Source organism: Neofelis nebulosa, chromosome 4, assembly GCF_028018385.1.
Source record: "Neofelis nebulosa isolate mNeoNeb1 chromosome 4, mNeoNeb1.pri, whole genome shotgun sequence".
Lineage (NCBI taxonomy): Eukaryota > Metazoa > Chordata > Mammalia > Carnivora > Felidae > Neofelis > Neofelis nebulosa.
This window is the reverse complement of record NC_080785.1, coordinates 47,862,921-47,888,340: the sequence shown is the minus strand read 5'-3', so window position 1 is coordinate 47,888,340 and position 25,420 is coordinate 47,862,921. Positions and strand designations below refer to the sequence as shown.

Below are 25,420 nucleotides of genomic sequence, written 5' to 3'. Positions count from 1 at the left end.
GGGTTTCATCATTTCTTAGATTGGAGAAAACAAACTCAGAGGAAGAGTCCTTTCTTGGCAGTTATCACATGGCTAGTGTTCAGAACATGCCTGCTACTATGAAGCTACACTGCTGGACATTTAACAGGTCTCCTGTAATTCTTACCACTCCCCCATGGGATAGGTATTCTCATTCTATTCCCCAATAAGTTGACGAGTTGGAACTTGAACCTAGAATTGTCTATAAGCAACACTGGGTTTTTTTTTGTTTTGTTTTTGTTTTTGTTTTTTGGTGGGTTGTTTTTGTTTTTGTTTTTGTTTTTGTTTGCTGCGTCATATTACAGAGCTTGCTTGACTCCTTTTTATTGCCATTAAGAGCCTATATTTTAGAAGTACACAGTGGTATATTAAGCTTGAAAATCAGCTTTTTGTATTTTTAGGACAGGTGTTTTCTCTGTGCAGTGTGATTCAAAATAAAAGTGGACCAAACTTAAGTTGAGTTCAAAGTATATTCTGTTTTTGTATATATTCAGCTGTTTTAAAATAATTCTCTTGCTCTTTAATGGGCATAACTTATTTAGGAAAGTACTTGTTTAGCGTTTAGCAAATCAGTGTATTGGTTGTGAATTTTGGTTTATTGTTGATTTGTGACAGAGAGGGGCATAGGAAAGTTCCCTTGATTTGAAGATTGGGGAACAATTTGGTAACCTAACAATTACTTAGGTTGACTTGTGTGACTTTTGGCAGCTTGTTACATGCCTAATTTTATATAATACCCAACCCTAGCTAGCCTTTTAAAGGCCCAAGAAAGCTAAATCTATTGAATATTGAGTTTATGTTCCATTTGTATATTTTACCCTTCAGAGTTTGGGTTCCATTTTATTTTACTTACATTTTCTTGGAGAAGGCACCAAATGTCTATTTCCAAAGATATTCCCAAGAATACACATTTTCCCTTAAAAGTCATCAGAAGAGTCACAGGTTCCATCTACCCACTTCTAAAGAACTAGTCTTAATATTAAATTGTTTCTAACAGTGCAGATGAAAAGTAGCTATATGCTTAGTCAATTCTCCGTTATATTTAAAGAAAGCATTGATGCAGTAATTGTCAGTGGCACTGAGGCAGAGGAAGCCAGTAATTTCAAGCTGAATGAGAGTGAGTGTCTAAAAAGGATAAAAGCATAGGCTGACCATGGACTTTTGAGTTTTAGTCACTTTAATAAAGGTCATTCCTATGTTTTTATTTACCTATTTGTCTCATAGTGAAAATGGCAATTTCCCTAAGTATCATCTCTAGTTCCTCTTATGATATTTGAGTACAGTAATAGCTCACGGATCTATAATCTAGAATATTAATGTTAACTTCTTAAGTCCATTAGAGATAAATTTATATCTGAAAGTATTAATAAACCTTGTGAGTCCCTGTTTTTCATTCTTTGAGTAATTGCTTCTTACTAATGTTGTGAATTTTTTTAATTCTTGATTTTTCTAGGGATTATTTCACATTTCAGCTGCTTTTGTTTTCTACTGCTATCATTGAGGGTTCAAGAACAAAAAATAAGTCTTCAGGTAAAATGCCTGATCCATAATAGTGCTTGGCATTGTATTTTGCTGAAAAGGTCATATAGCTGTTTGGATGCTTGATCTGAAAATACAGTTGTGATGACTATGAAATTTCCGCATGGAGTTTTCTTGGCTGCCTCTAACAGAGTTGGTCTCACTTGTTCGTTCATTCTTTCTTTTCTTTCTCTCTTTCTTCCTCTCTTTTTTCTCTCTCTCTTAATTTTCAAAAGGATTTTGGCTGTCTGCTTTTTTTCGTGTTGTCTTGATCTGCAATAACTATGGCTATGTGCTTGTATCTGCTAAATATTTTAATTTTGCATTTTTGGCTGCTTGAAATTTAAGTAATGTTGGGCGATGCAAATTAAGAGCTTGAGGCTATAAGTGAAAGAGTAATCTACAGAAGTTTTTAATTAGCTTATAAATGTATGTTCTTCACCTATTATATATTTTCAGGTTTGGTATTTTACTAACATTAAAATTTAAAATTCAGTTTCTCAGTTGCACTGACCACATTTCAAGTGCTACTTTCGGGCCACATGTGGCTAGTAGCTACCAGACAGCACAGATAAAGGACTGTTTCTGTCATCATAGAAAGTTCTAATTGGACAGGACTATTTTCATGTCCAATAGAAGCAAATAAGCAGTAAATTGTAAGCTCATTTCTGATGATACCAGTTTTTATAGCAGTTTGGTAACTCCAGAAGCTAAAGCATATGATCAGTCTGGAGCATACATCCTCTAAGTTAATGTGCCATCTCGATCTTGAGTATTTCATACCTAAAGTTGTCTGAAATAGTTCATTTGCTTCACTATTCTATTTTAAAGTGAAATTACTTCTTGTAACAAAATTCATGTAGTAAACAGCCCACCGACTTAGCCTAATTTTGAGTCCTGACCCCAGAACTTACTTAGGTTAGTAACTTCTGGTAAGTTATTTCTTTGAGCCTCAATTTCCATGTCTATAAAGTGAAGGTAAGATTAGTTACCTCATAGGATTAATAAATAATATTAACTATATGTAAAGATATGTCACAGAGTGGACATTTATAATACTTTTAAACATCGAATGAAGCCAAAACATTTAAAAATTAAGTGATGGTGCTTGCATGAATTTGTGTTCCAAGCCTTGAAATTTATAATAGGTCTCTGGAAATGGTTAGGTCGAGTGTCCTATAGAAGTTTCTGGTGGCCATGGGATTATTTATGACATCATGTAAAGTTTAAAACAACTAGAATACCAGAGTGAGGAGAAAAAGAGATAGAAAAGTGAGCAACTTTGTTTTTGGAGAAGTTCGTAAAGTATTTTCTGATAACAATGGCAATAAAAATGAATTTTTTGTATAATGTTTTCATAACTTACAAAGTTTTTCACATAATTCTTTAAAATTTCATGTCCATACTATTGTAGGTACCTTTATTGTATTAGTATTAGGGGAAAAAAAAGAATAAAAGGAAAACTCAAAGATGACCAATATTTTGGAGCTTATATAGCTGTGAGGATGGAAATTCATATTAAGTTTTCAACTTTCAATCTTACACTCTTTCTTCTTCAGCATGCTTGTTCCATTATTAGCAGTTGTGTTTCTGAGGCAGGGGTGTATTTCAGAATCTCTAGGGATGGAGCCCGGGTATTTGTAATTTATTTTCTTCTGTGTTGAGACAGAATGCATACCCAAGTGATTCTGGTGCCCACCTCTGGTTAGAAATCATTGGTCTCTTCCTGGTTGAATTCTTCTTTCCTGTATCAGTACACCTAAATTAATGCTTGCATCATATGAATAAGACAAGAATTAGCGTGATAAGCAATACACTGGTTTAACTTTCAGTGTTCCAAATGTTTAAGTAGGACACCAGCAACAATTGAAAAAGCAACACAGATTTACTTTCCTCTTCACTATCTTTAGTGCTTGTCCATTTGTCAGTGCTTGTGGAGAGCGGGAATCTAGACTAGCTCGCCGTGAAGTGAAATCTATTAGTGTTCCCTCCTCTGATAAGAACTTTGGCTAGTTAGTAGCCTGCCCTCAATGTATTGCAGTTGTAAACTGTTGACTCCTTATTGCTTATGGTAGGAAAACACTTATGAATGTTTTCAATTGACTGGCTAAAGATTTTTATCAGTCTTTTCCCAGCTGTCTTGAAGATGCTTCAGTATCCTGGATTTAGTGGTTTTTCCCAGCCGTATATAACTCTGAATGTTTCACAACTTTTCCTTTGAATGAGAGGACAGTGTCATAATGGAGAGGGAAAAGGGAATATTCTAGCAAACTCCCACGTAGGCAAAAATAAATCATGTTGCATAGTGAATTTTAAAAATGAAAGACATTTTCGAACATAAAAAGACAGATTTTTATGGGAAGTGACATTTTCAAATTTGAAAATTAGGCATTTGCTATTTGAGACCATAAAGTTTTTCAGTGAGTGAACTGTGTTTTGACTCAGTTGCTTATCAAAATGCAGTTGGATAGTGGCATTGTTACAGTTAGCTTTTAACGTTTTCTGAGTAGAGATCATTTCACTAGAAGCTATTTACAGTGGATATTGGCTGCTTCTGCATTGAAATTTGCTTGGGATGTTCTTGTATATAGGTGTAGCTTTCTTAACGTAGAAAATGAAGTTCTGATTATTTTTCATTACTGGGGCTTAGAGAGCTTATAATTAAATGGCTGACTTTAATATGGCAGTTTAGATTAAACTGAGATGATTTTCTTAACTTAGTACCTGCAAAGCCTAACATTATATTCTTTAAATAAATACCATTATGTTAATTATATGCAGATTATGTTTGTGTTGTACTGTAAATAAATTCACTTAAAAACAGGATGAAACCAAGGCCTTCAAGATATTAAAATTTTTTCAACTCAAAGATTGATTTTTAAAAACCTATTGTAAGAATTGAGACTTGGTCGTAAGTCACCATAAAAGTATTGTTAAGACAGCTATTTTTCTGTGAACAATGCATTCAGAAGCTTGTACTTGATGGATTTCGAGTTCTTTTCACTTGGTATTGACAATCTGTTACCTAGTAGTGTATGGCAAAAATAAGGCAATACTTTTTCTTTATTTTTTAAAAGCTGGCCTGTCTTATTTTCTTAATTTAAGATAATTGAGATTATACGGTTCATATTTACTTAAATCTAGATGCAGTGTTAATGTATTCCAAAAGGTAGAAAACACGATACCATATTTCACCAATTCTAAGACACACTTCCTTTTCTTACTTTAACTGCCCTGGAAAATGAGACATATCTTAAAATTGGTTTGTGTCGTTTTAATGGTGGTATTTTTTTTCTTACTTGCTCATGTGTAAACGAATGGTACATGTTATAATCATTGATGTTTTAGGCTTGGTAAAAAGTGATCACTGACGTTTTGAAGTTTGTTGTTGAACTTAGACTCATTGTTACGATGCCGTATGTCTTTGTAGTGGAAGAAATCTATGCTGTGACTATACCATATTATGTGGAGTTACAGACCTTTACTAAGATCTCTTCCTGTTTCCTTCACATCCACTCATTGCTATCACCCTAGTGTCAAATGGCACAACTAAAACAATTTAATAGTGAGTTTGTTGTACTTTATTCAAGAGAAAACAATGCATAGGTTGAGGGAGTATGGTACATCACAAGCACTGCCCAAGGTATTTTCTTACAGGATGTTGGAGGAGACAGCACTGAAACAGGGCACGAGTGGCTAACAGGGTCCTCTTGCCTAGGGTAATGTAAGCTAGCTAAAGCCAAGTTGGAAGACTGTGACTGGTGTTCAGTTGCCTTGACAGTGAGGTGTTTTCCATAAGTGCAGGATGATGTAGGTTTAGATTTGTGACGTGGGTGGGGCCAACTGGAGTGGCCTCGTTTTGTGTGTCCCAGTGTACCAATTAACAGTCACTAGTTAGGTTTTTTACATCACACTGGTTTCCTATCTGTGGAAAGCCAGCCAGAATAATAACAGCAAAATGGAGATCAAGAAAAGGAGGAAAGACTTGGGGTCAGGGTTGGGGTGTGTAGAGTGGAGTAGGGATGGGACCTCCAGGGTGAAGAAGAGAAAAATGGGGATAGTACATTAGGGTGCGTGTTAATGAGCAAGCAGCAGTTTCTGTTTATCCAGCTTGACTTATCCTGGTCAAATCTCTGGTTGTGATATATTAGCTTGTGAACTACCCAGCAGTTAGCTAAAATCATCTCAGTCGTATCCCTTGGATTCTTCTTGCCAAGGCCTTTTTCTGCAGAAGTTGCCCTGTTACCCTCCAGCTTTAGGGGTAAATTATCTGCTGGTATAGACCCAATAAAGGCTGTGTTTCCTTCTAATGTGCTGTCTCAAAATGAATGACTAAATGGGGAACTACTTCTTATGGAAATGAATTTTTCTACAGGAATGACTACAGATATATACACAATTACATTCGCTGTTTTTTATAAGAGGTATGAGACTACCAAACAAATACTTGATTTTAGGAACTTTCCTACCTTGCTCTGTCGTTCAGCATTTAGAGATTGGTGTAGTCTTTTCTCTTTATCCTATTTTATTTTCATTTCTAAACACAGTGATTTGTTTCTTTGTGGTGTAAATGTATATTGCGTGTTTCTGCTTTACCTTTCCATCCTCTGCACTTGCTGGGTACACATTCTCCTGCGTTGAGCAGCCTCTCCATACTCTTCAGTAATGGTGGTTTCAGTTCTTCCTCACTTAAAAAGAGTTACAAAGAATTATCTGGCTAACATACTCTATCTTATGCAAGATCCTTTGAAAAATTAAGCTTTAACATTAATAAAATACTTAAATTTCCAGTATAAAACCTAAATTGAGGGTAACTTTTTTTCCAAAAGGAATTTTTGCTTTAAAGGGCTTTATTTACCGGTCGGGTGTTTTAAACACTCTGCAGGGCCCTCTGGAAGCCACTCTAATTGCTGCCTGGTGTGGGCCTTGCATTGTCCTAGAAAAGGATTAAGAAGAATTGTTGCATGCCTGAAATCCTCAGGTTTCCAAAAGTACCTTTCGAAATCTTTGGATCTTCTTGAGTTAAGCAGACCTTTTAAAAGAAGTACCATATGCAGGGTGATTTCTTTAACTTAATCCAGTTTTGCTATTTTAGAATTTTATAAGACACTCTTTTTTTGAAAAAGACAGGGACAGTGTGAGTGGGGGAGGGGCAGAGAGAGAGGGAAAGGGAGAGAATCCCAAGCAGGCTCTGCACTGTCAGCACAGAGCCCGATGCGGAGCTCAGACTCCCGAAATCGTGAGATCATAACCTGAGCCGAAACAAATAGTTGGACGCTTAACCGACTGAGCCACCCAAGTGCCCTGTTATTTTAGAATTTTAAAAATTATAATAGTAGTTTCGTGTCTCTTCAGCCACATTACGCTCTAAGGTTTTTTGAACTATCTTAGGCAATAATTAATAATGATTAGTAAGAGAAGGAAAATGGATTCCAAATTGCAAATAACTGACTTGATGATAAAGTTTTATAGCAAAATCCTTTGCAAGTTAGAGGACTCTGTACTGTTCTTGCTTACTGAAATGCCTCAATGAAATGTAAATGGAAATAAGAGATGCTGTCTATAGGTAAAGGTAAATATTATTCACTGACTTATGAATAATGTGTCAAATATGGTTGCCAAGTTTTATGTATTTCGGACAAAATATGGCAGTCACCACTCTATAACGTTCCCGTAATTCTTCTTTCAGTTTTATTGTCCTGAATTCATTTTTCTCTTTCCTCAGAGGATGTACTGAGTAAAGATGCTGGGGAATGTGCAATATGCCTTGAAGAATTGCAGCAGGGAGATACTATAGCACGACTGCCTTGTCTATGCATATATCATAAAGGGTAAGTTTATTTTTATGTTGACCAAGTTGATAGTAAAAAGATGCTTCTCGAAGTTTCAAACATTGTTGTTAGTGCTGAAAAGTTTTCTTCTTAATTGAAACCCCCACCCATTTCTTAAAAAATAACAGCCTTTGTTTCCTGCTAGAACTAAGATTTGAGCCCAAATATGTTTGTATTAAAAAATATACCATTTGTTAAACATTTACTGTTACCCAGGCATTGTCCGTAATGGCTTAGCCAGGCTAGCCCATGTACACCTTGTAATAATCTCATGTTAAAATCGAGGGAATAAGCCAAGGGACCATAGGAAATCTCCCCAATGCCATGGCTAGTAAATGGAAGTAAATTGGTCTGAGATTTTAGCCACGCCTATTTGACTCCCAACACCCATCTGGATTCTCATAAAAGATTCTTGGTTTCAGAGCAACACAGGAAAATTGGGGGTAGAAAATTATTTAAAGCAAACACAAAAATCTAGAAAACTATAACTTTCGAACAATAAAAGGAATAAGGTAGAATTTTATTTAAAGGTGGGCGTGGAGAAAAGCATAGAGAGCACAATAAATTATACAAAATAAAGAGACAAGAATAAATGTACTATCAGCATAATTCTAAATGAAACAAACTCACCGGTGGAAAAGAGATTGAAAGATCAGGATATGCTGTTGATGAGTAACACTTAAATATAAGGATATAGAAAAATATGAAACTGAGGGGATATAAAACTGTATCCAGGCAAGTATTAACTACAGGAAAACTGACAAAGCTAGAATAATAGCAGACAAAATAAATTTTGGCAAAAATATTATTAGTATGATATGATGATAAAAGTATACATAAAAGTCAGTTTTTGGTGAACCTGAGAACAGAGTCTCAAGGTAAAATATTTATAGAACTGTCTGAAAAGAATTGACAAATATGTCATGATAATGGGAGATTTCAATACAGTTCTCATTGTGTCAAGCAGACACAAAATGAGTCAAAACCTAGAAGAATGTAGCAACAGAGTTAACAGGTTTGTCTGATGGATGCGTGTGTATCTGCACCCAGCAATTAGCATCTTTACTTTTCAGGCACTCATTACATGTGCAGAAATTGATGGCATACTAGGCCATAAAGCAAGTTTGGCAAACTATGAAAAATTATACCATACAGAAAGCGGTTCTTTGGCCACTCTTAGAAGTCATTAATAAAAGATGAATTATCTTCACACATACTTTTAAGTAACTTGTGGGTTAAAGAAGAAATCATAATGGAACTTAGAAACACTTGGAACTGGATAATAATGAAAAGTCTTGCCATTTTTCTAGAGTGATCCATGGAGAGCTTGTGTTAGAGTGGGGAAAAAAGACTGGAAATCATTAAACCCAATTCTTCCTTAAGAATTTAGAAAAATGGGGCGCCTGGGTGGCGCAGTCGGTTAAGCGTCCGACTTCAGCCAGGTCACGATCTCGCGGTCCGTGAGTTCGAGCCCCGCGTCAGGCTCTGGGCTGATGGCTCGGAGCCTGGAGCCTGTTTCCGATTCTGTGCCTCCCTCTCTCTCTGCCCCTCCCCCGTTCATGCTCTGTCTCTCTCTGTCCCAAAAATAAATAAAAAACGTTGAAAAAAAAAAAAAATTTAGAAAAATGAATTAACACTGAATAGAACAAGAAAATAATAAAGGTTAGAGAAGGAAAAAAAGGGAAAAAAAATATACACTAGAGGCCAGCAAAGCCAAAAGTTTGGTTTTTGAAGACTCGTGAAATAGATAAGCCTCTGGCAGGATCATCTCTAGGAGGAAAAAATGAACAGTATAGGAATGACACATCAGACATAGTAGAAATAAAAAACAAATGGAAAAATCTGTGAGAAATTTATTTACTCTTTGATTTAAAGAAAACAGGCAATTTCCTTAAGAACATTATTTTATATATTATTCATTATATATTATGTAATATATAAGTATATTTATTATGTTACTAACTATATATCTCAATGTATAGTAATTACCAAGATATTTCAAAAAGAAACAGAACACGTGAATTGACTATAATAACTATTATAAGTAATTATTAAGAAAAACTTTTTAGGGGCGCCTGGGTGGCTCGGTCGGTTAAGCGTCCGACTTCAGCTCGGGTCACGATCTCGCGGTCCGTGAGTTCGAGCCCCGCGTCGGGCTCTGGGCTGATGGCTCAGAGCCTGGAGCTTGCTTCCGACTCTGTGTCTCCCTCTCTCTCTACCCCTCCCCCATTCATGCTGTGTCTCTCTCTGTCTCAAAAATAAATAAACGTAAAAAAAAAAAGAAAAACTTTTTAAAAAACAACAGATATTAAAAAATAAAACCCCAAAACCTACAAAGAGGCCTACAAAATTGGTCTGACAGCAGGTTCTACAGACGTCCAAAGAACACCATGTTAACCGTTGTTAAACTCCCCTCAAGGTAGGAAAGGATGGTAGGTTCCCCCACTTATTTTGTAAAAATAGTATAAACTTGATACCAAAATCAGACAAGGAGAGTATAAGAAAGAAAATTAGAAGGTACTCTCATTTATGAACATAAATCAAAAAAAAAAAAACAAACCAAAACATACTAGCAAACCAAATGCATCAATATCTATCTGAAGTAATGCCTCATGACTAAATTAGACTTATGCTAGGAATATAAAGACATTGTAAGATTAGAAAACTTACATATGCAACATATTATGTTAATAAAGGAGAAAGACCATATTATCTCAGTAAATGAGAAAAAATGCATTACAGTTCTATACTTGGGTATTAATGATTTCAAAACAAAAGCAAAGAATAGATGTTAGATAAACTGTTAAAATTGTTAACAGCTTACCAGGGTTTTCAGATATAAGCTCAACATGAATGTTAGTTTCATTGATATCTCAGTAAGAAAAAATAAAAGCTTTTTTTCTTTTTAGAATAATATTAACACCCACAGAAACTACAGTAGCAGTAAGCTATGTTAAGAATACATCCTACAAAAGATATAAGGATTTTAAAACTTTACTGAAAGATCTAGAAGATCCAAAATGTAGAGGTATATTGTCTTGTGGATAGGAAGACTCAGTGTCATAAAGATGTCACTTAATCCCAAATTAATCTATATAGTTAATATTATCCCATTCAAATCTCGACTAGTTTTTTCATGTAACTTGACAAGTTGACTCTAAAATACACACGGACCAAAGAGTCCACATGGCAAGAACAGTCATATTCACAAAGAAGAAAACTGCTGGGGGGTGGGGGGCTTCCCCTATGCAGATACATTTTAAGACTATTAATTAAGACATGTGTGGAAAGGACATAGGAATAGAGCCCGTAAACACTCATGCATATATGAGAGACAGCATAGCACAGGGGTTAAGAGCCTGGACTCTTGGGAGTCAAGCCTTCCTCCCAAGGTTCAAATCCCAGCCCCTCCACTAATTCACTGTGTGATCTTGATCAAGTTACTTAGTTTTTCCCTCCTTCGATCTATAAAATCAGGCGGCAGTACCAACTTCATAGAGTTGTTTTGAGGTTTGAAATGAGTTAAATTTTAGAAAGTCTGGCGCATGATGGATAGTATGTAAATATTTGTTAAGTAAATGAAAAAATTAAAAAATTGATTTGGCAGTGGTGGTATAGCAGTAGAGAAAGAATGAACTATTCAAAGAATGGTACTGAGATCACTTGGTTATTGATGTAGAAAAACAGTTGAATCTTTATATTTGAAATAGGAATCAATTCCCGATTGACTGAACATATGCCTATGGAAACCAAAAAAAAACTCGTACAAGTGTTGGAAAGAATGTAGAGAAATGTTCTTGGCCTCTTCGGGGGCTACAATATAAGCCTTCCCCCACCCCCCTATAAAAACTTGAAGGAAAAGTTGATCAATGATCTGAACTGAACCCCCAAAATTGAAGTGTGCCTGCTCTTATAAGGATACCCATCCATTGAATGTTTTTACACCCAGTTCAGTTAGGCCACGGGCTTTATTTTTGAAGTACTTGCTTCATTCATGGTTCTCAAATTTGGCCCATATTAACATTTTAAAACTTTTTTTGCATCATGATACTGTGAAAAAGTAAAAGAAAACTAGACCTCAGGCTGAGGTTTTTTTTGTTTTTTTATAATACACAAACAACAGTTGTTGCAGTATCTGAAACAGTACTCTCCTTCAGCAACTTTCTGTGATGCAGTTAGCGCGTTGCAGTTGGTAAGTGGAAGAAACGGTGACGGTATAATGAGATGATCTTACTGGTTCATCCATAGTATTTCTCAGCACATCAGTGTTTTGCTCCAGCAAATAAAAGCAGATGAAAGCATATGTGGAAGCAAGCCGTGGGAGAATACGATGCAGGTATACCGTGTTTCGTTGCACTTCGTTTTATTGTGCTTCACAAATACTGTGTTGTTTTACTAATTGAAGGTCTGTGGCAGCCCTGCGGAGCAAGTCTGTGGGCACCATTTTTCCAGCAGCATCTGTATACTTCGTGTCTCTGTGTCACACTTTGGTAAATCTCAGAGCATTTCATACTTTCATTATTTGTTACGGTGATCTGTGATCAGTGCTTATGACTCACTAAAAACTCAGATGGTAGTTAGCCTTTTTTAGCAATAAAGTATTTTTTAATTAAGGTAAAGTGTGGACATAACTTTGATATGCACTAGGAAACCAAAAAAAACTATTTGACTCTTTTTATTGCGATATTCACTTTATCGCAGAGGTCTGGAACCAAACCCCCATATATGAAGTGTGCCTGCTGTTATAAAGATACCCATCCACTGAATGTTCTTATACCCAGTTCAGTTAGACCATGGGCTTTATTTTGGAAATACTTGCTTCATTCATAGTTTGTGCATTGGGCTTTTGTCTCCATATTAATCCTTCCTTCGTCCTCTTAGGTCAAAGTTTATACCTTCGGGAAAAAATCCTGTATTTATAGTGGTATTTTAATTATTTGGAGCAAACACATCTTCGTTCTGGTTACCAGGTTGTATTGTTTGAGTGGTCTGCCTTTAACGTTTTTCCCATAAGCCCTGTTACTTTTAGTGTATGATTTTGTAGACCGCAAGGACCATCAAAAATGTGTATACTATATTATAGCTGAAGTATCTGGATGATAACTTCCTGCAAACCTATAAGAAAAAGACAAAACAGAAAATTTGGCAAAAGTTACCAGTCAATTCGGGGAAAAAAAGAGCCCCAAGTGCCAGTAAACATCCAGATGCAAGTTGGTGTACTTACTTGGTGGATAGCTCTGTAAGAGCTCTGTGCTGTCTATATCCTACAACTCCGTAATTCCACTCCTGAGACCAGGCCTTTGGGGAGTCTGTCAGTGAAAGAATGGATACATACACTGCAATTTGCTTATGTTCATGGAATATTCTACACAACAAAAATGTAAAAACCAGAGCCTTATTAGCAGTTGTAAATCTCAGGTTGAAAAACACAGTTAGAAAAAGCACACTTGACAGTAGCATTTGTATAAAATTTAGAACACAGAAACAATACTATATGTTGTTTTGGAATATGTACTTATGTAGTTATAGGTTAAGAAAATGTCCAAGAATGAGAAACACCAAATTCAGAGTAATGGTTTCCTGCTGGAGTTGGGAGAAGGGATTGTAATATTTCAAATAACCTGGGTTGATAGCAATTTACATGAGAAGGACCCTGGGTTTTAAATGATTAATTTCTCAGTATGAGCTGAAATTACATGGCTGTAAAATAAGAATTGCCCATTTTAAATCACATAGGTACCGTGAATTGTTAATTCATGTGGAGTATTTTGTTCCGTGCTTCATTTAAAGGGGTATTCCAGTAGACCAGGGGACTGCTGGAGCCAAGTAAGTAGGATAGAAAGCAGGCTGAAAACCATGTCAGAAGCCAACTGGGGCAAGGTTATTTAGACAGCATGAGTCTTAGTGGCAACAGAAATTAGTGGTTGAAAGAATATCATATGGATGAAATACTTTACCTTTTTTCCGTTCAGTTTTGTCCGTTATTTTTACTTACCAAATTATCCTGTCAGGATATGAGAGTGATCTAGCTTTGTGGCGTGTGCCAATTTGACACATCAGTGGGAGTGTTGAGCAGTTTGAATTATGCTTGGGTAACTTCCTAGCTGCTGGGCAAGTTACTTAGCCTTATCGAAGGCTTTACCATTTATCACAGTGAAAAAGAACTTTCTGCAGTGATGAAAATGTTTTGTATCTGTGCTAATAGAGGGGCAAATAGCCACGTGGCTTTGGAGTGCTTGAAATGTGGTCGTACGACTGAGGAATTGCATTTTTCTTTTATTTAATTGTAATGAATTTAAATAGCCACATGTGGCTTGTGGCTACTGCATTGCACAATGCAGATCTACAGTGAGGATAATTATATGCACCCTAGTATTTAACTTCCAATAAAATCATGAAATACTTTGTAAATGCCAAGTGGATGATGGTATATTTACTTGTGTATGTGTATGTATTGTGTAGGGTGGGATAGAATTAAAATAAGTATTCAATACTCACATATAAAGATAGTCTTTTAAAAGGTGATTCAGGGGCACCTGGGTGGCTCAGTCGGTTGAGTGTCCGACTTTGGCTCAGGTCATGATCTCACAGTTCACGAGTTGGAGCCCCGTGTCGGGCTCTGTGCTGACAGCCCAGAACCTGGAGCCTGCTTCAGCCTGCTCCCTCTCTTTGCCCATTCCCCACTTGCGCACGCTTGCTCTCGCGCGCTCTCTCTCTCTCTCTCTCTCTCTCTCTCTCTCTCTCTCTCTCTCTCTCTCTGAAAAATGGATAAACACTGAATAAAGGATTTGAGAGGTGATGCAGTATTGTCCAGAATTAGAATTTAAAAGCTGCTTTTGATTACATTGATCGGTGGCATGAACAGAATAATACTTGTGTGAATGAATGACTATTTTGGAGAGAGAAATATCTGTCCAGATTTGTCACTTAATTTTGAATACTGGTAAAGTAGTGGTTCTTCAGATTTGCTTTTGGTGTAATGGTGGTTCTATTTAAACTTGAAAGTACTTTATAGTATAATTTTGCAAAGATTATTTCCTTAACTTCTTTGAGTAATCAAAATGTGGGGCGCCTGGCTGGGTCAATCGGAAGAGCATGCCTCTCCTGATCTCCGGATCATGAGTTTGAGCCCCACGTTGCGTGTAGAGATTACTTTTAAAAAAATCAATAAACTTAAAAGATAAGTAAATAATTAAAAGGTAGTAAACAGATCCTTATCTTTTACTTAGATATGCCAAATATGATCATTTAAAATACCGATTTTTTTTTCCTGAAAAGATACATTAAAGTCAAGAAGTAAGAATTTTTTATTACAGCTGTCATGATATAAATAAGCATAAGTGTTTCAGTTTTTCTGGTTTTGTTCTTTTCTAGCTGCATAGATGAATGGTTTGAAGTAAATAGATCTTGCCCGGAGCACCCTTCAGACTAAGCATCAGCTTCCTGTTTTATAGGTAATTCTCCCTTTTTCTTTTCTAATTGGCTTTTTAATTGTTACCTGAGTTATACATTCTCTGCCACCATTTTTATTCATTTATTGAAGCGTGTGTGTGTGCGTGCGTGTATGTATCCCAGACATTGTGTTTGGCTACTGTATAGAAAACTCACGTGAAAAGATATGTAGAAAACAACTTTGCTGATTCCTGAAAAGAGTCATACATTGAGTAACTTCCCCATTCTTGGTACTTTAAAATACATTGGCTTGTTTAATTTTAGTTTAGTGCTTAAGCCCAGGAACTCTATGGTCGATATATTACTTCATACATGTACTACATATTAGTACACATTACCCCATTTTACCCCTGAAAACCTCAAGGCCTAAGTATTTAATTTCATGACTTTAAGAAGCAATATGCATAATAGTCCAAGGTCATGTATTTAGCAAACAGAATCAAATTCTGTACTCTTATCCCTCACTTTACAAGTATATTCTTAGGTAATGCAATATATTGTAATTCTAATCATAATAATTAATTAGCATTTATGTTGCATTATGTGCCAGGCATTGTTCCAAGCATTTTACATCTATTAATAATTCATCTAATTGTTGGAACAACCCTTTGAACTCAGGACTCTTGCTATTCCCATCATATAGATGAGGAAACAGTTAAAGAGAGGTTAAGAAACCTGACCTGTCAAGCCTAATTCCTCGGTAGAACTGGGATCTGAACCTAGGCATATTATCTCCAAAGGTTGTGTTCTTAGCTATTTTGCTATTAGGTAGGAGCGTTTTCTTCAAAAAGTTGCATCATGCATTCATTCATTCAGTTCAATCTTTCACCTTAGTATCCTCAGCATATAATAAAGTGCCTGTCCGTACAGTAGGAGGAAAAAAGAAAAAAAATTGAATTTTAAACCAAATACAGAATTTGTTTTGGTCTTCTGATTTAGCTTATTCATTATTCTGCATTATCTAAAAATGTTCAGTGAATTGAATGATAACCTCACTTGACTATTGCTTTTTTCCACATTCCGTGAAGTGTGTTCATTTGACTTTGAAAAAAATAGTTAACTTAAATGTTATCTTCATATATGTGAAAAGCTTTTACGAGAAGACTTGGAGAAATGACATAAAGCATTGGGATTTTACATCAAGGCATAACATGTTAGCGGATCCTGGAATCATTTCAGGAGTTGGAGCCTCTGTGTTCAGAGGTTTAAGGGTAGCGGTCGACAACAGTCTTTCCTGAATGGTTAAGACCAAAGACCGGAAACTGGAGCAGAAAGTTGCTCTTAATGATGATGATTTAGTAGCAGATTAGAATATTGACAGGAGATTTGAGGTAACTTAATAGCCACCATAGCAACCAAAGAAAGAACTGCAACATTAATTGAGGCCTCTGTCACAATTACAGTAGGGTATGGGTGTGAAATGTGAAAGCCTTGGTGAACTGTAGGGTACTAGAGGACTGTCAGCTTTTGAACCTTCTACTGTGAGCTGATTCAGACCACACTTTGACACATTTGAAATATGAATTGGGATAAGATGGCCATGTAAAGAAAGTGTGGCGATAGAGTGATATTTTGAGTATATGTGCATAAATGTGTTTATTTGGCTGTGAAAAGGTTTTTTGAAGAGGAAGATGCTTTGAAATATCCTCAGTGTAACCTTATGTCTGGGCCAATAAACTAAAACTATAGCTAAACTGTAGCAGCATTTTAAGAGAAGTACTAAAAACCAATGCTAATAAAATGAAAATTTTATCATAGTGTTTTACGTACCAAGGTAGTATGTCTAAATTTTTCACCTGTGGGTAAAATTAGTCTTCTATAGGCAGTAAACTTTTCTGTGTGAGGTTGAATTTTATGGTTAAAAATTTTATTTTATAAAAAAGTTTTGGAGCACCTGGGTGGCTCAGTCAGTTAAGCGACCAGCTCTTGATTTTAGCTCAGGTCATGATCTCATAGTTCATGAGATTGAATCCGCATCAGGCTCTGCACTGACAGCACAGAGCCTACTTGGGATTCTCTCTCTCCCTCTCTCTCTGCCCCCCCCCCCCCACATTCTCTTTCTCTCTCTCTCTCTTTCAAAATAAATAAACTCTAAAAAGTAAATAAAATTTAAAAGTTATTTCATGATCTGATCAGCTAAATTCCTTTAGCGTCACAGTGAGTTATGGGGTATAAGGAACATGCGTCTCATCTCGTAGTCATTATGCATATTGGTCTTAAACAGCATTTCAGTTTCCTTACCTATGTATTGGTGTTATCTTTTCATTGTTTTTGTTTTTTTTTTTTCTTTTTGTATATAGAACCTGAGTTTGGTAACAGCTGCCTTAGAAACTTTAGAAAACAATGGAATCTGTCTCTGTGGGTCTTGAGTCCTTTTTAAGAATGTATAGACATGGAATGTCTTGATTCTTTTAGATTTTTGCTCCTGCTCTAACTGCTGTTATTTGTCAAATGATAAATTCCTCTTATCCCATTTGCTGTCCCAGATTAAACATACAGGTTTTGTTGGGGTTTTTTTTGTTTTTTTTTTTAAGTATTTTTTAAGTTTATTTGTTTCTAGAGAGAGAGAGAAGGGCAGAACAAGAATCCCAAACAGGCTCTGTGCTTAGTGCAGAGCTGGACACAGGGCTTGAACTCATGAACCATGAGACCGTGACCTGAGCTGAAACCAAGAGTTGGATATTCATCCAACTGAACCATCCAGGAACCCCTAAATGTATGGGTTTGAGGAGTATTTCTTGTTAAGACATTAAAAAAAAATGTGGCAACACATGCAACATTTCTGATATTTTTTAGCATAAGAATTTAATGGATGGCCCAAAAGAGATACAGGACTAAGGTTTTGATTAGTCAGGAAACTGTTTACCATTTTTATTTGGTGATTTTAATTATATGGGGGAAGGTTAATAGGTATGCATAGGTATTGTGTGTGTGTGTGTGTGTGTGTGTGTGTGTGTGTGTGTGTGTGTGTGTTTTCTGTACTCTGGTCTTAGTTGTGGAGGGAAAATGACTGTGATGTGGTAGATATTTTTCATGACTGTTTTAAGCTTTAACTGGTCCTGCTGTGTCCTTTACCTGTTCTTTTGCAGAACGTTGATTTCATGAGTTTTCAGAATAGTAAGTAAATGTATGAAAACTTACAGCAACTAAAGCAGTGTTCCTGGGGAAATGGATGTTGTATTTTGATTTGTATTAGTATTACGAACCACTGCTTGAACTTCATGTGTCTGCTTCCCCACAGGTTTTCTTGTGTTTTCAAGATGCTTGAAAAACTGAGAGGAGATGAGGATCTGTCTCGGGAAAAAGAAAAACAAAACTGCAGGCATACTCAGCCAGAGATCTGAGTTCTGTGAGACTTGGTAACGCAGAGATGGACAATCACACGGGGAGAAACCCTGCTGAAAAGAGGGCAGTTGCCACAGAACTCAGTGTACCAAACATGCATATAGAGGACACACAGGGATTTTGAAAATGCTGCACCTCCCTTACTAGTCATCTACATAGGTAATACTGATAAACATTTTGTATTCAGACGCCAAAGTTAACTGATTTAAAAGTTGATTTTATTAAGTTCTCTAGAGCTGCGCAACTAGTTGTGTTTGACTTGTTTTTTTCTTGTTTGGGGTCACTTTATTTTCCCCTACATGATGCTTCTGTATTCATCTGTTCTTAAACTGAAGACCACATAATGTACTTCCTATAAATTAAAGTCTTAAATGTGAAACCAAGAAATGAAATCAAGCAGTAAAACATTTTCTGAATGTAGACCATGATCTCAAGTTCTTCTATTTTTTCTCCTATGAGTAGAAAATAGACTTCTGCATAGGAGAGCTAAAATATGTTAGTATTTTAAATTCAAGGTTTAACATTATCAGAATGCAGTCCAAAGAGTAAATCAAGTTACATAATTACATTTTAATGAACTAAGGCTAAGATTGTCTATTGAATTGCAATTTATTACACGTGTTATTTCCTCTTAAGTAAAACTGCTCAGTAGTTAATCAGTAATGAATCATCTTGCAGCTATGCAACTTTTTAAAAAATACAAATTACCAATTTTAAGTGCTGCCAGCTATAATAACTTTGTTTTAACGGGTATTTTTGTTTGTTCTTTTCATGTAATTATTTCATTGTGCTTTGCATCTCCAGACAGTTTTCCCACATTTGGGTAGAATGTTTAGCAGGTTGTAAACTTAGTAACTTATGAAAAGGGTAAAATTTTCTTGAGTGGAACTTGGAATAACTTGAGGGACATTTTATATACTTTTAAAAATCAGAATTTAATTGGGATGCCAGATTTATAGCAATTTGCATCTTTAATTTTCCAGATAATCTGGAAGTTAGTGTTTGATAAATGATTTTTTAAAGCAAATATGAAGATTTTGTTAATTTATAATTTATTAATGTGTTATTACTGTAATTGAAAATGTTATAGATAATAGACTTTTAAATTCAGTCTTGTGTAGAAAGAAATGTATTAAGCAAAACTATGTGAATAAATATTCCCACAAAATACATCTGAATGGTTACAAAATACTGGAAGAGAGCTATCAGGCTACAATAGTGAATGTCTTTTTTTTTTTTTTTCTAATCTAAAAAGATACCAATAAGTAGATTTCATATTTTCAACATACAGGGAAAATGTTATCAGTGAACATTTAAGCAGTGCACTTTACTTGGTATAATTGAAAGTTGCACAGTACTGTTTCCTTATTTTAGGCTTTCTTTAACGTATTTAAGTATTTGCTTTTCTATTTAATGCTGCTACTCTTACTCTCAAAATTTTTCCCTATTCTGCTTCTGTTTCATATTTTTTGAAAGGGCACGTGCAGGAGCAACTGCTGCTACCCAGAAAAATTGGTGTTTTAGAAACAATTGAAAGGGTTTTTCATTGCTTTCTGTGTGATTCCAGACCAGATAACATTTTCCCTAAAGTTATGCTGTGAAATGCCTTTTGTTATGCTGCCATTGACAAAAGCGTCCCAAACCTCCATTGTGACGGCTGACAGCACGGTTTGTTTCATAGGTGCTTTTTAAACCAGTTATGGGAAATACTCTTCCCTCACGGAAAATCTTTCCTTCAGTTTTCTTCTGTTACCATGAAATCTTAGTATGAATCCATTTTGTTTCACATTTTTAATTTTGTAAGCTTCCACACATAACACATGTACCCGCTCACCCCGGGAAAGACCTCTTAGAGTATTTTGTGAATGATTCATTTTTTTCCTACTACTGGTATATTGTTACGGTAAGAATTGTTTTGTTGTCTTCCGTTCTTAAAGGCACAGCTTAACTCTAGCTGTGGTAGCGACGCATTAATATTCTTCTGGAAGTTGATTTTCTGTTATGTGATTTACTCATTGACTTTTTAATTTTACAGACTTTAGTTCTTTTCCTTCTGTGTCCTGTTCCATATCAGCCTCTCTCGCTCAGCCTCTGACCTACGGTTCTGTGCTGCAGCAGCTACAGCAGAAGAAAGTTCAGTGTTTGTTAGTTCAAGTGCTCCTTGATTATTATATTTGTCTAGAACAGTACTTACTTAAAATCTGTTTATAGCAGCCCTTTTGTGTTAAAATTGATAGAGGTTAGCATTTTTTACTTTAGGTTCAGTCTCCATCAATGACTCCCCAGAAAGAAGAATTTAGGAATTGAAAATGTTTTTATGCCCAGATGCTCTGGTTATTATTCAAAGTCAAAATTGCTACTCTGGAAAATATTATGATATTCTACATAATGTCACTTACAATATTTGTGTATCTGTATGTGGACACTGAATAGTGTAAGTAGGATATAAAAATCACATTAGATATTTAAATATGTTGCTTGAAACTACTGACAACTGAATATTATGGAGACAAAATAAAGATTGAAAACCTAGCTATCAAGTTGGTGATTGATAGCCTTCCAGAATTTTTGTAAATACACGTTTTAAAATGAGATCGCACTTGCATAAATAGAAAGCAATATGTTCTGAAATTTCACTTTAGTGCCACTCTTCATAATGGGTTTATTGCCAATTTTGACTCGTTTTACTTTGATCTGGCTTTTTGAATTTTGTTATTGTTATTGCTGGAATGTATAAGAGATAGTAAAATTATCCTGTCTTTGGGCTTTTTGCCAGAGAAATTAGCTAAACCTAGTCTTAATCTATGTTTTTCAGATCTGGTTATAAATCTGATATAGATCGTGTTTTAAGAGCAGTGTTTGTGATTGAAATATAAGTAATGAATTCTAGAACCGATTTTTTTTGTGGTAGCTGAACAACATTTAAAAGGCCATATTGTTAACTCTTGCATGCTATATGGGTTTTGGTTTCTTTGTGCAAATCTTCTGTTTCTTTTAAGTGATAACACAGTTATTTCTGTTCTCACCACTAAATACTTTATTAGAATGTAGCCCAAACGAAATGCCTGAGGATCACTGTCAGCATATTTTCAATATGTATTTTGAAAAGATTTCAGGTTAACAAATTATTAGTGAAAATGGCAGATTCCTTTTCAAAGTTTATTTTACCTTCCCAATTTGGGTATAGTGAAGTTTAAGGGCAATTATTTAAATTAACATACTATAGCAAGACTAAGAGAAATGTCTTTAAATGAAAAGACAGTAAATTAAATGTAAATATTACCTAATCTTATTCACTAACTTGGAGAGCTGAAGAAGAGAAATTTCCTAAAAGTAAGCTACATTTGAGCAAAGCATGAAACTCTTTAAAAATTCAAGAATAATTGAATTTACCATCTGATTGACATCCCTTTTATGCATTGATAATATCCAAATCATCCTATTTTTTCACAGAGGAGTTTCCATATAAATCAGATGAACTTTGTAAGACTTCATAGAGGTAAATGTTGCTTATTAATTGTGAGTACAGTCTGTGAGCTGCCGGAAATCTTCTAGTTCATTTGGGCCATTTTCTTGCAGTTTGATTTATCCTGAGGTGAACTCAATGCATATTGACAGTGTGTTAAATGTGAAATGTCCCTTGTTCTTGTACAGGTATTTTCTAAGTTAAAAAAAAAAAAAAAATTTAGCATGCTGATACTTTTATCTTTGACCCCATCACTCCCCCCCTTTTTTGAAGTGCGTAACTTCTGATTTTTTTCTTTACTATATTGTGAATGACAATAGTTAAATTATGTTTTACTGTTCTATTCCTCTGTATCCAGACCTTTTCATTCTGATACTAAATTGCTACTTGTTTTGTTTTGTTTTGTTTTGTTTAGAGGAAATTGCTACTTGGTATACTCCTAGTAGTGATTCTTATTCATGAACAGCTGAATAGGTAAAACTTTTGGTAATAATTTACTCAGGCAGTACTTTGAGTGCCATATTATGGGAATGCTGTGTTGAAGCTGGGAAACTGAATGTTCTTTTTCCATCACAGAATTCCTGAATTGAATGGGAAATACCTGGTCTTTGAAGTTCAGCTGATTCTCTGGAAAGAACTAAAGGCATTGAAGAAAACCAGATATATTCATATTAAGTTTTAGCTGAAAATGCAGTATGACTAAGGGGAGTTGGTGTATTTTCAGATGTTAAGCTTAAGCCATCATTAATTTTAGACCAACAGCTAACAATAAGATAAATTGTTAGTTGTTTATAGGGAAGCAAAGAGCAGTATGGCATAAACTCACATCTCAGAAATGAAAAATTTCAAAGTAAGATTGCAGTATTTGATTAACCAGCATTGTGCCTCCTAGCTCTGCCCTGGACTGTGAGGCCGCTGTCAGGACTGCAAGTCTTAGAATCAGAAGTGACTGATTTCTCCTATTATTAAATTCTCATGCCTTCCCTTTTGATTTGATATGCTGAGATTGACTGATGGTTTATGTTTATAAACTTACAGTTCTGCCTGTGCCCTGTTACCAGTGACCCTGGTGCTAGCATCTTGAAAAGGTTATGTTATTAGTCATTAGCATTTTGAGCACGTGTGTGCATAGAATACGGTTAACAGACCCTGTAGGGAGATCAAGAGATATTTTGGAATTTGATGATGATATTGGTCTTTATTACAGAAGTCCATTTCATTTTATTTCTTTCCAATGATTATATGAGTGTCTTTTTTTTTTTTTTTTAAAGAACATCACAGTAATAGTATTTATTTCCATTGGTTTGTTCATGGTTTCAACAACTCTTCTGTAATACCTCTTAATTTCCTCTAGTAGAAAGTATTTTCCTGTTAAATAAGGCATCAAAAGCATCCATCAGAAGAAATCTAGAAAATGTATTAGGAACAACTTGTATTAGTATGTTCTAAACTAAAATGGAACAATTCATGATTGATATTTTAATAAATAAAACTTCCGAATGATCTTGCCAAATTATCCTGTTATTTAGAAGTATAACATAAGAGAATGCTTTCAAGGAAATTTGTCATATCCACTGTAATGCCTAGAAGTTGACAGTACATTATAATAAAACTGAGAATTACCTGATTGCTGAAAGGTTACCATGAATTAACTGTTGTCACAGTTTCTTTATCTATTTTTGTATACCCATTAAGTTAAAAATCTACAATAGCTTGAGAAATTACGTAATGGTAATGAACAAAGAAAGAGGTCTTCATTACCTTAACCAGGAGTAAAAATGTACTTTGAAATTTCTACTGTGAAACCTATTTGTAAGTTTTTTAATTGAAATATGATTGTAGTAGAGCTATTAAGTTTTGGGGTGGGGTGGTCTGTCAATGTGTAATCATAACTTTAAAAATTTAGACTGTATTTAGTAACATTCCATCATGTTTTTGAAAAAGGAGTAATTGATCTTTTGAAGTACAGGTTTCATGATGTGTAAGAGGTATTGAGCTTTGTAGCAGAGTGGTTAAGAACATGGGTTCTGGGGCCAGACTGCCCAGTTTTGCCATCTTTGTGACATTGGGCGAGATGCTTAACTCCTCTGTGCCTTGCCTTTGCCTATAAAAAGAGGTAAAAAAAAAAAAACCAAAAAAACAAAACTACTGCCTACCTCCAGGTTGTTGTGAGGGTTAATTGGGAAGGTGCACATATGCAACAGACACACAGCAAGCACTTCATGATGTTAGTGGTGGTTAAAGATGATAAAAATATTTGTGCTTATCTATAAATAAATAACTTTTGTCATTCTCTTCAGTCACGAGGTGTAGAAGTAATGTCTTAAACCTTTAGCTGACACATTTAAGAAACCTCTGTATATAATAGAGGGCATTGTAGATTCTGTTCTTGCTTAAAGATTGACTCTTTTCAGCAAGTATGTATTAAGCAGACTTGGTTTTATGGACTGTTATGGACCAAGAATACAGAAATCCAAGATAGCTAGCCTCTGAGACCTTAATTAAACTTTAGTGGGTGAAGCAAATAAGTGAGCAAACCTATAATAAGTTGTAATAATTGTTATTATAGACTTATACACAAGATGCATATGGTCATTAGACCATAGGTCATGAGACCAGGCAAGAGAATGATTAAGTCTTTAAGAACAAATAGATCATACATAGCTCCAGGGGGTATGGATAAAAGGACTTGTGGAGTGGGAAGTAAGCCTAAGGCAGAAAGCATAGCACACACAAGCAGGACATTCTTGGAGAGTTGCTATGTCTAGAGAGGCAAGCAGGTGGCAAATCACGAAGGGATATACGTCCCAGACTACAATTCAAGGGTTTTAAACAGGAAAAAGACCAATTTACCCATACAGAAGAATAAAACTACAGGCAGAGAGACTTTGTTGGAAAATTTATAGCAGTTCAAGCAAGATAATGAGGGACAAAACCAAAGGAGTGACAATAGGAAAAAGAAAGATGGAGGCACTTACAAGTTTTGAGAGCAAAATGAACTCCACTCGAGTAGTCATTTAGATGTGAGGATGAAGGACAAGACCAGGACAACTCCCTTCTGTCCTTTTGCCACAGCTTGGAGGGTTGACTCTTAAGGACAGAAATTTCCACTTGGGGAAAGCTGATTATGCCAGAAATACTCCCTGGAGAACCAGAGAGAAAGATTACCGACTCTAACATAAATTAGATCTGAAATAGGAGGCAGAGCCTTGAGAGAGAAGCCAGACAGTTGGCAAGTTGTGAGAAAGCGAGAAAGAGAGAAGGTTTAGGAGTGCTCTAGATACAAATGTTGCCAACACTGTTAGAAAGGGCAGTAAGTTCATGCGATAAGTAAGGTACACTTTTCTAGTGCAATGACTTCTAGGTCGGTTGAGTTGGGCCTTCTCCCAGCAACTCCCCCCACCCCCATATTCCCCCTTAACATCCAATACCTGTTGGAATAGGGCCATGCTTTCCCAGCTTTGTCTAGTGAAGTGCTGAAACGCATTCTGAAGCATTCATGAGGTTTTCTCTCTGGTTCATTTGTCCCAAACTCTTTTCATTATGCCAGTCTTCTCAGACATTCACAACAGAAGTAAGCTATTGTTGGAAGTAGAGTATTCCAGAAGAGGCTTATTGGTTCCTGGAAGGCTCTGGGTTGCCCGTGGGTGCACTATGATTATCTTTGTTTAGCAGACAGAGAAAGATGACTGATAAGCTTATATTTACTTCCTGGAGAAGCAGCAGAAACCTTGGGGCATCCTTGTATTATATTAGGTCAAGGACTCCCCCACAGATTCCCTAATCTAAT

At 35.7% G+C, this 25,420-nt stretch overlaps 1 protein-coding gene and 1 long non-coding RNA gene across 7 annotated transcripts in view; one reads left to right on the top strand and one right to left on the bottom strand.

Moving 5' to 3' along the window:
- ZNRF2 (zinc and ring finger 2) overlaps positions 1-25,420 on the top strand; it is a 144,495-nt gene that overhangs the window by 77,020 nt on the left and 42,055 nt on the right. For 4 of the 6 annotated variants that reach the window (XR_009260347.1, XR_009260348.1, XR_009260346.1 and 1 more), the window contains exons 3-5: positions 7,262-7,367; positions 14,742-14,821; positions 18,061-18,323. Coding sequence is in view for 2 of the 6 variants with exons in the window: in XM_058724708.1 (XP_058580691.1) it covers positions 7,262-7,367; positions 14,742-14,799 (164 nt within the window). In the remaining 4 variants the exon portion in view is untranslated. Of the gene's footprint in view, positions 1-1,471; positions 1,760-7,261; positions 7,368-14,741; positions 14,822-18,060; positions 23,279-25,420 lie in introns of those variants that run through there. The other 2 variants (XM_058724708.1, XM_058724709.1) reach the window with 2 other exon arrangements.
- Positions 11,452-25,250, bottom strand: LOC131509188 (uncharacterized). Its single transcript, XR_009260350.1, has 3 exons — positions 25,062-25,250; positions 12,592-12,676; positions 11,452-12,482 (listed from the first exon to the last, which is right to left on the bottom strand). It is a non-coding gene; the product is annotated as an uncharacterized LOC131509188 (long non-coding RNA).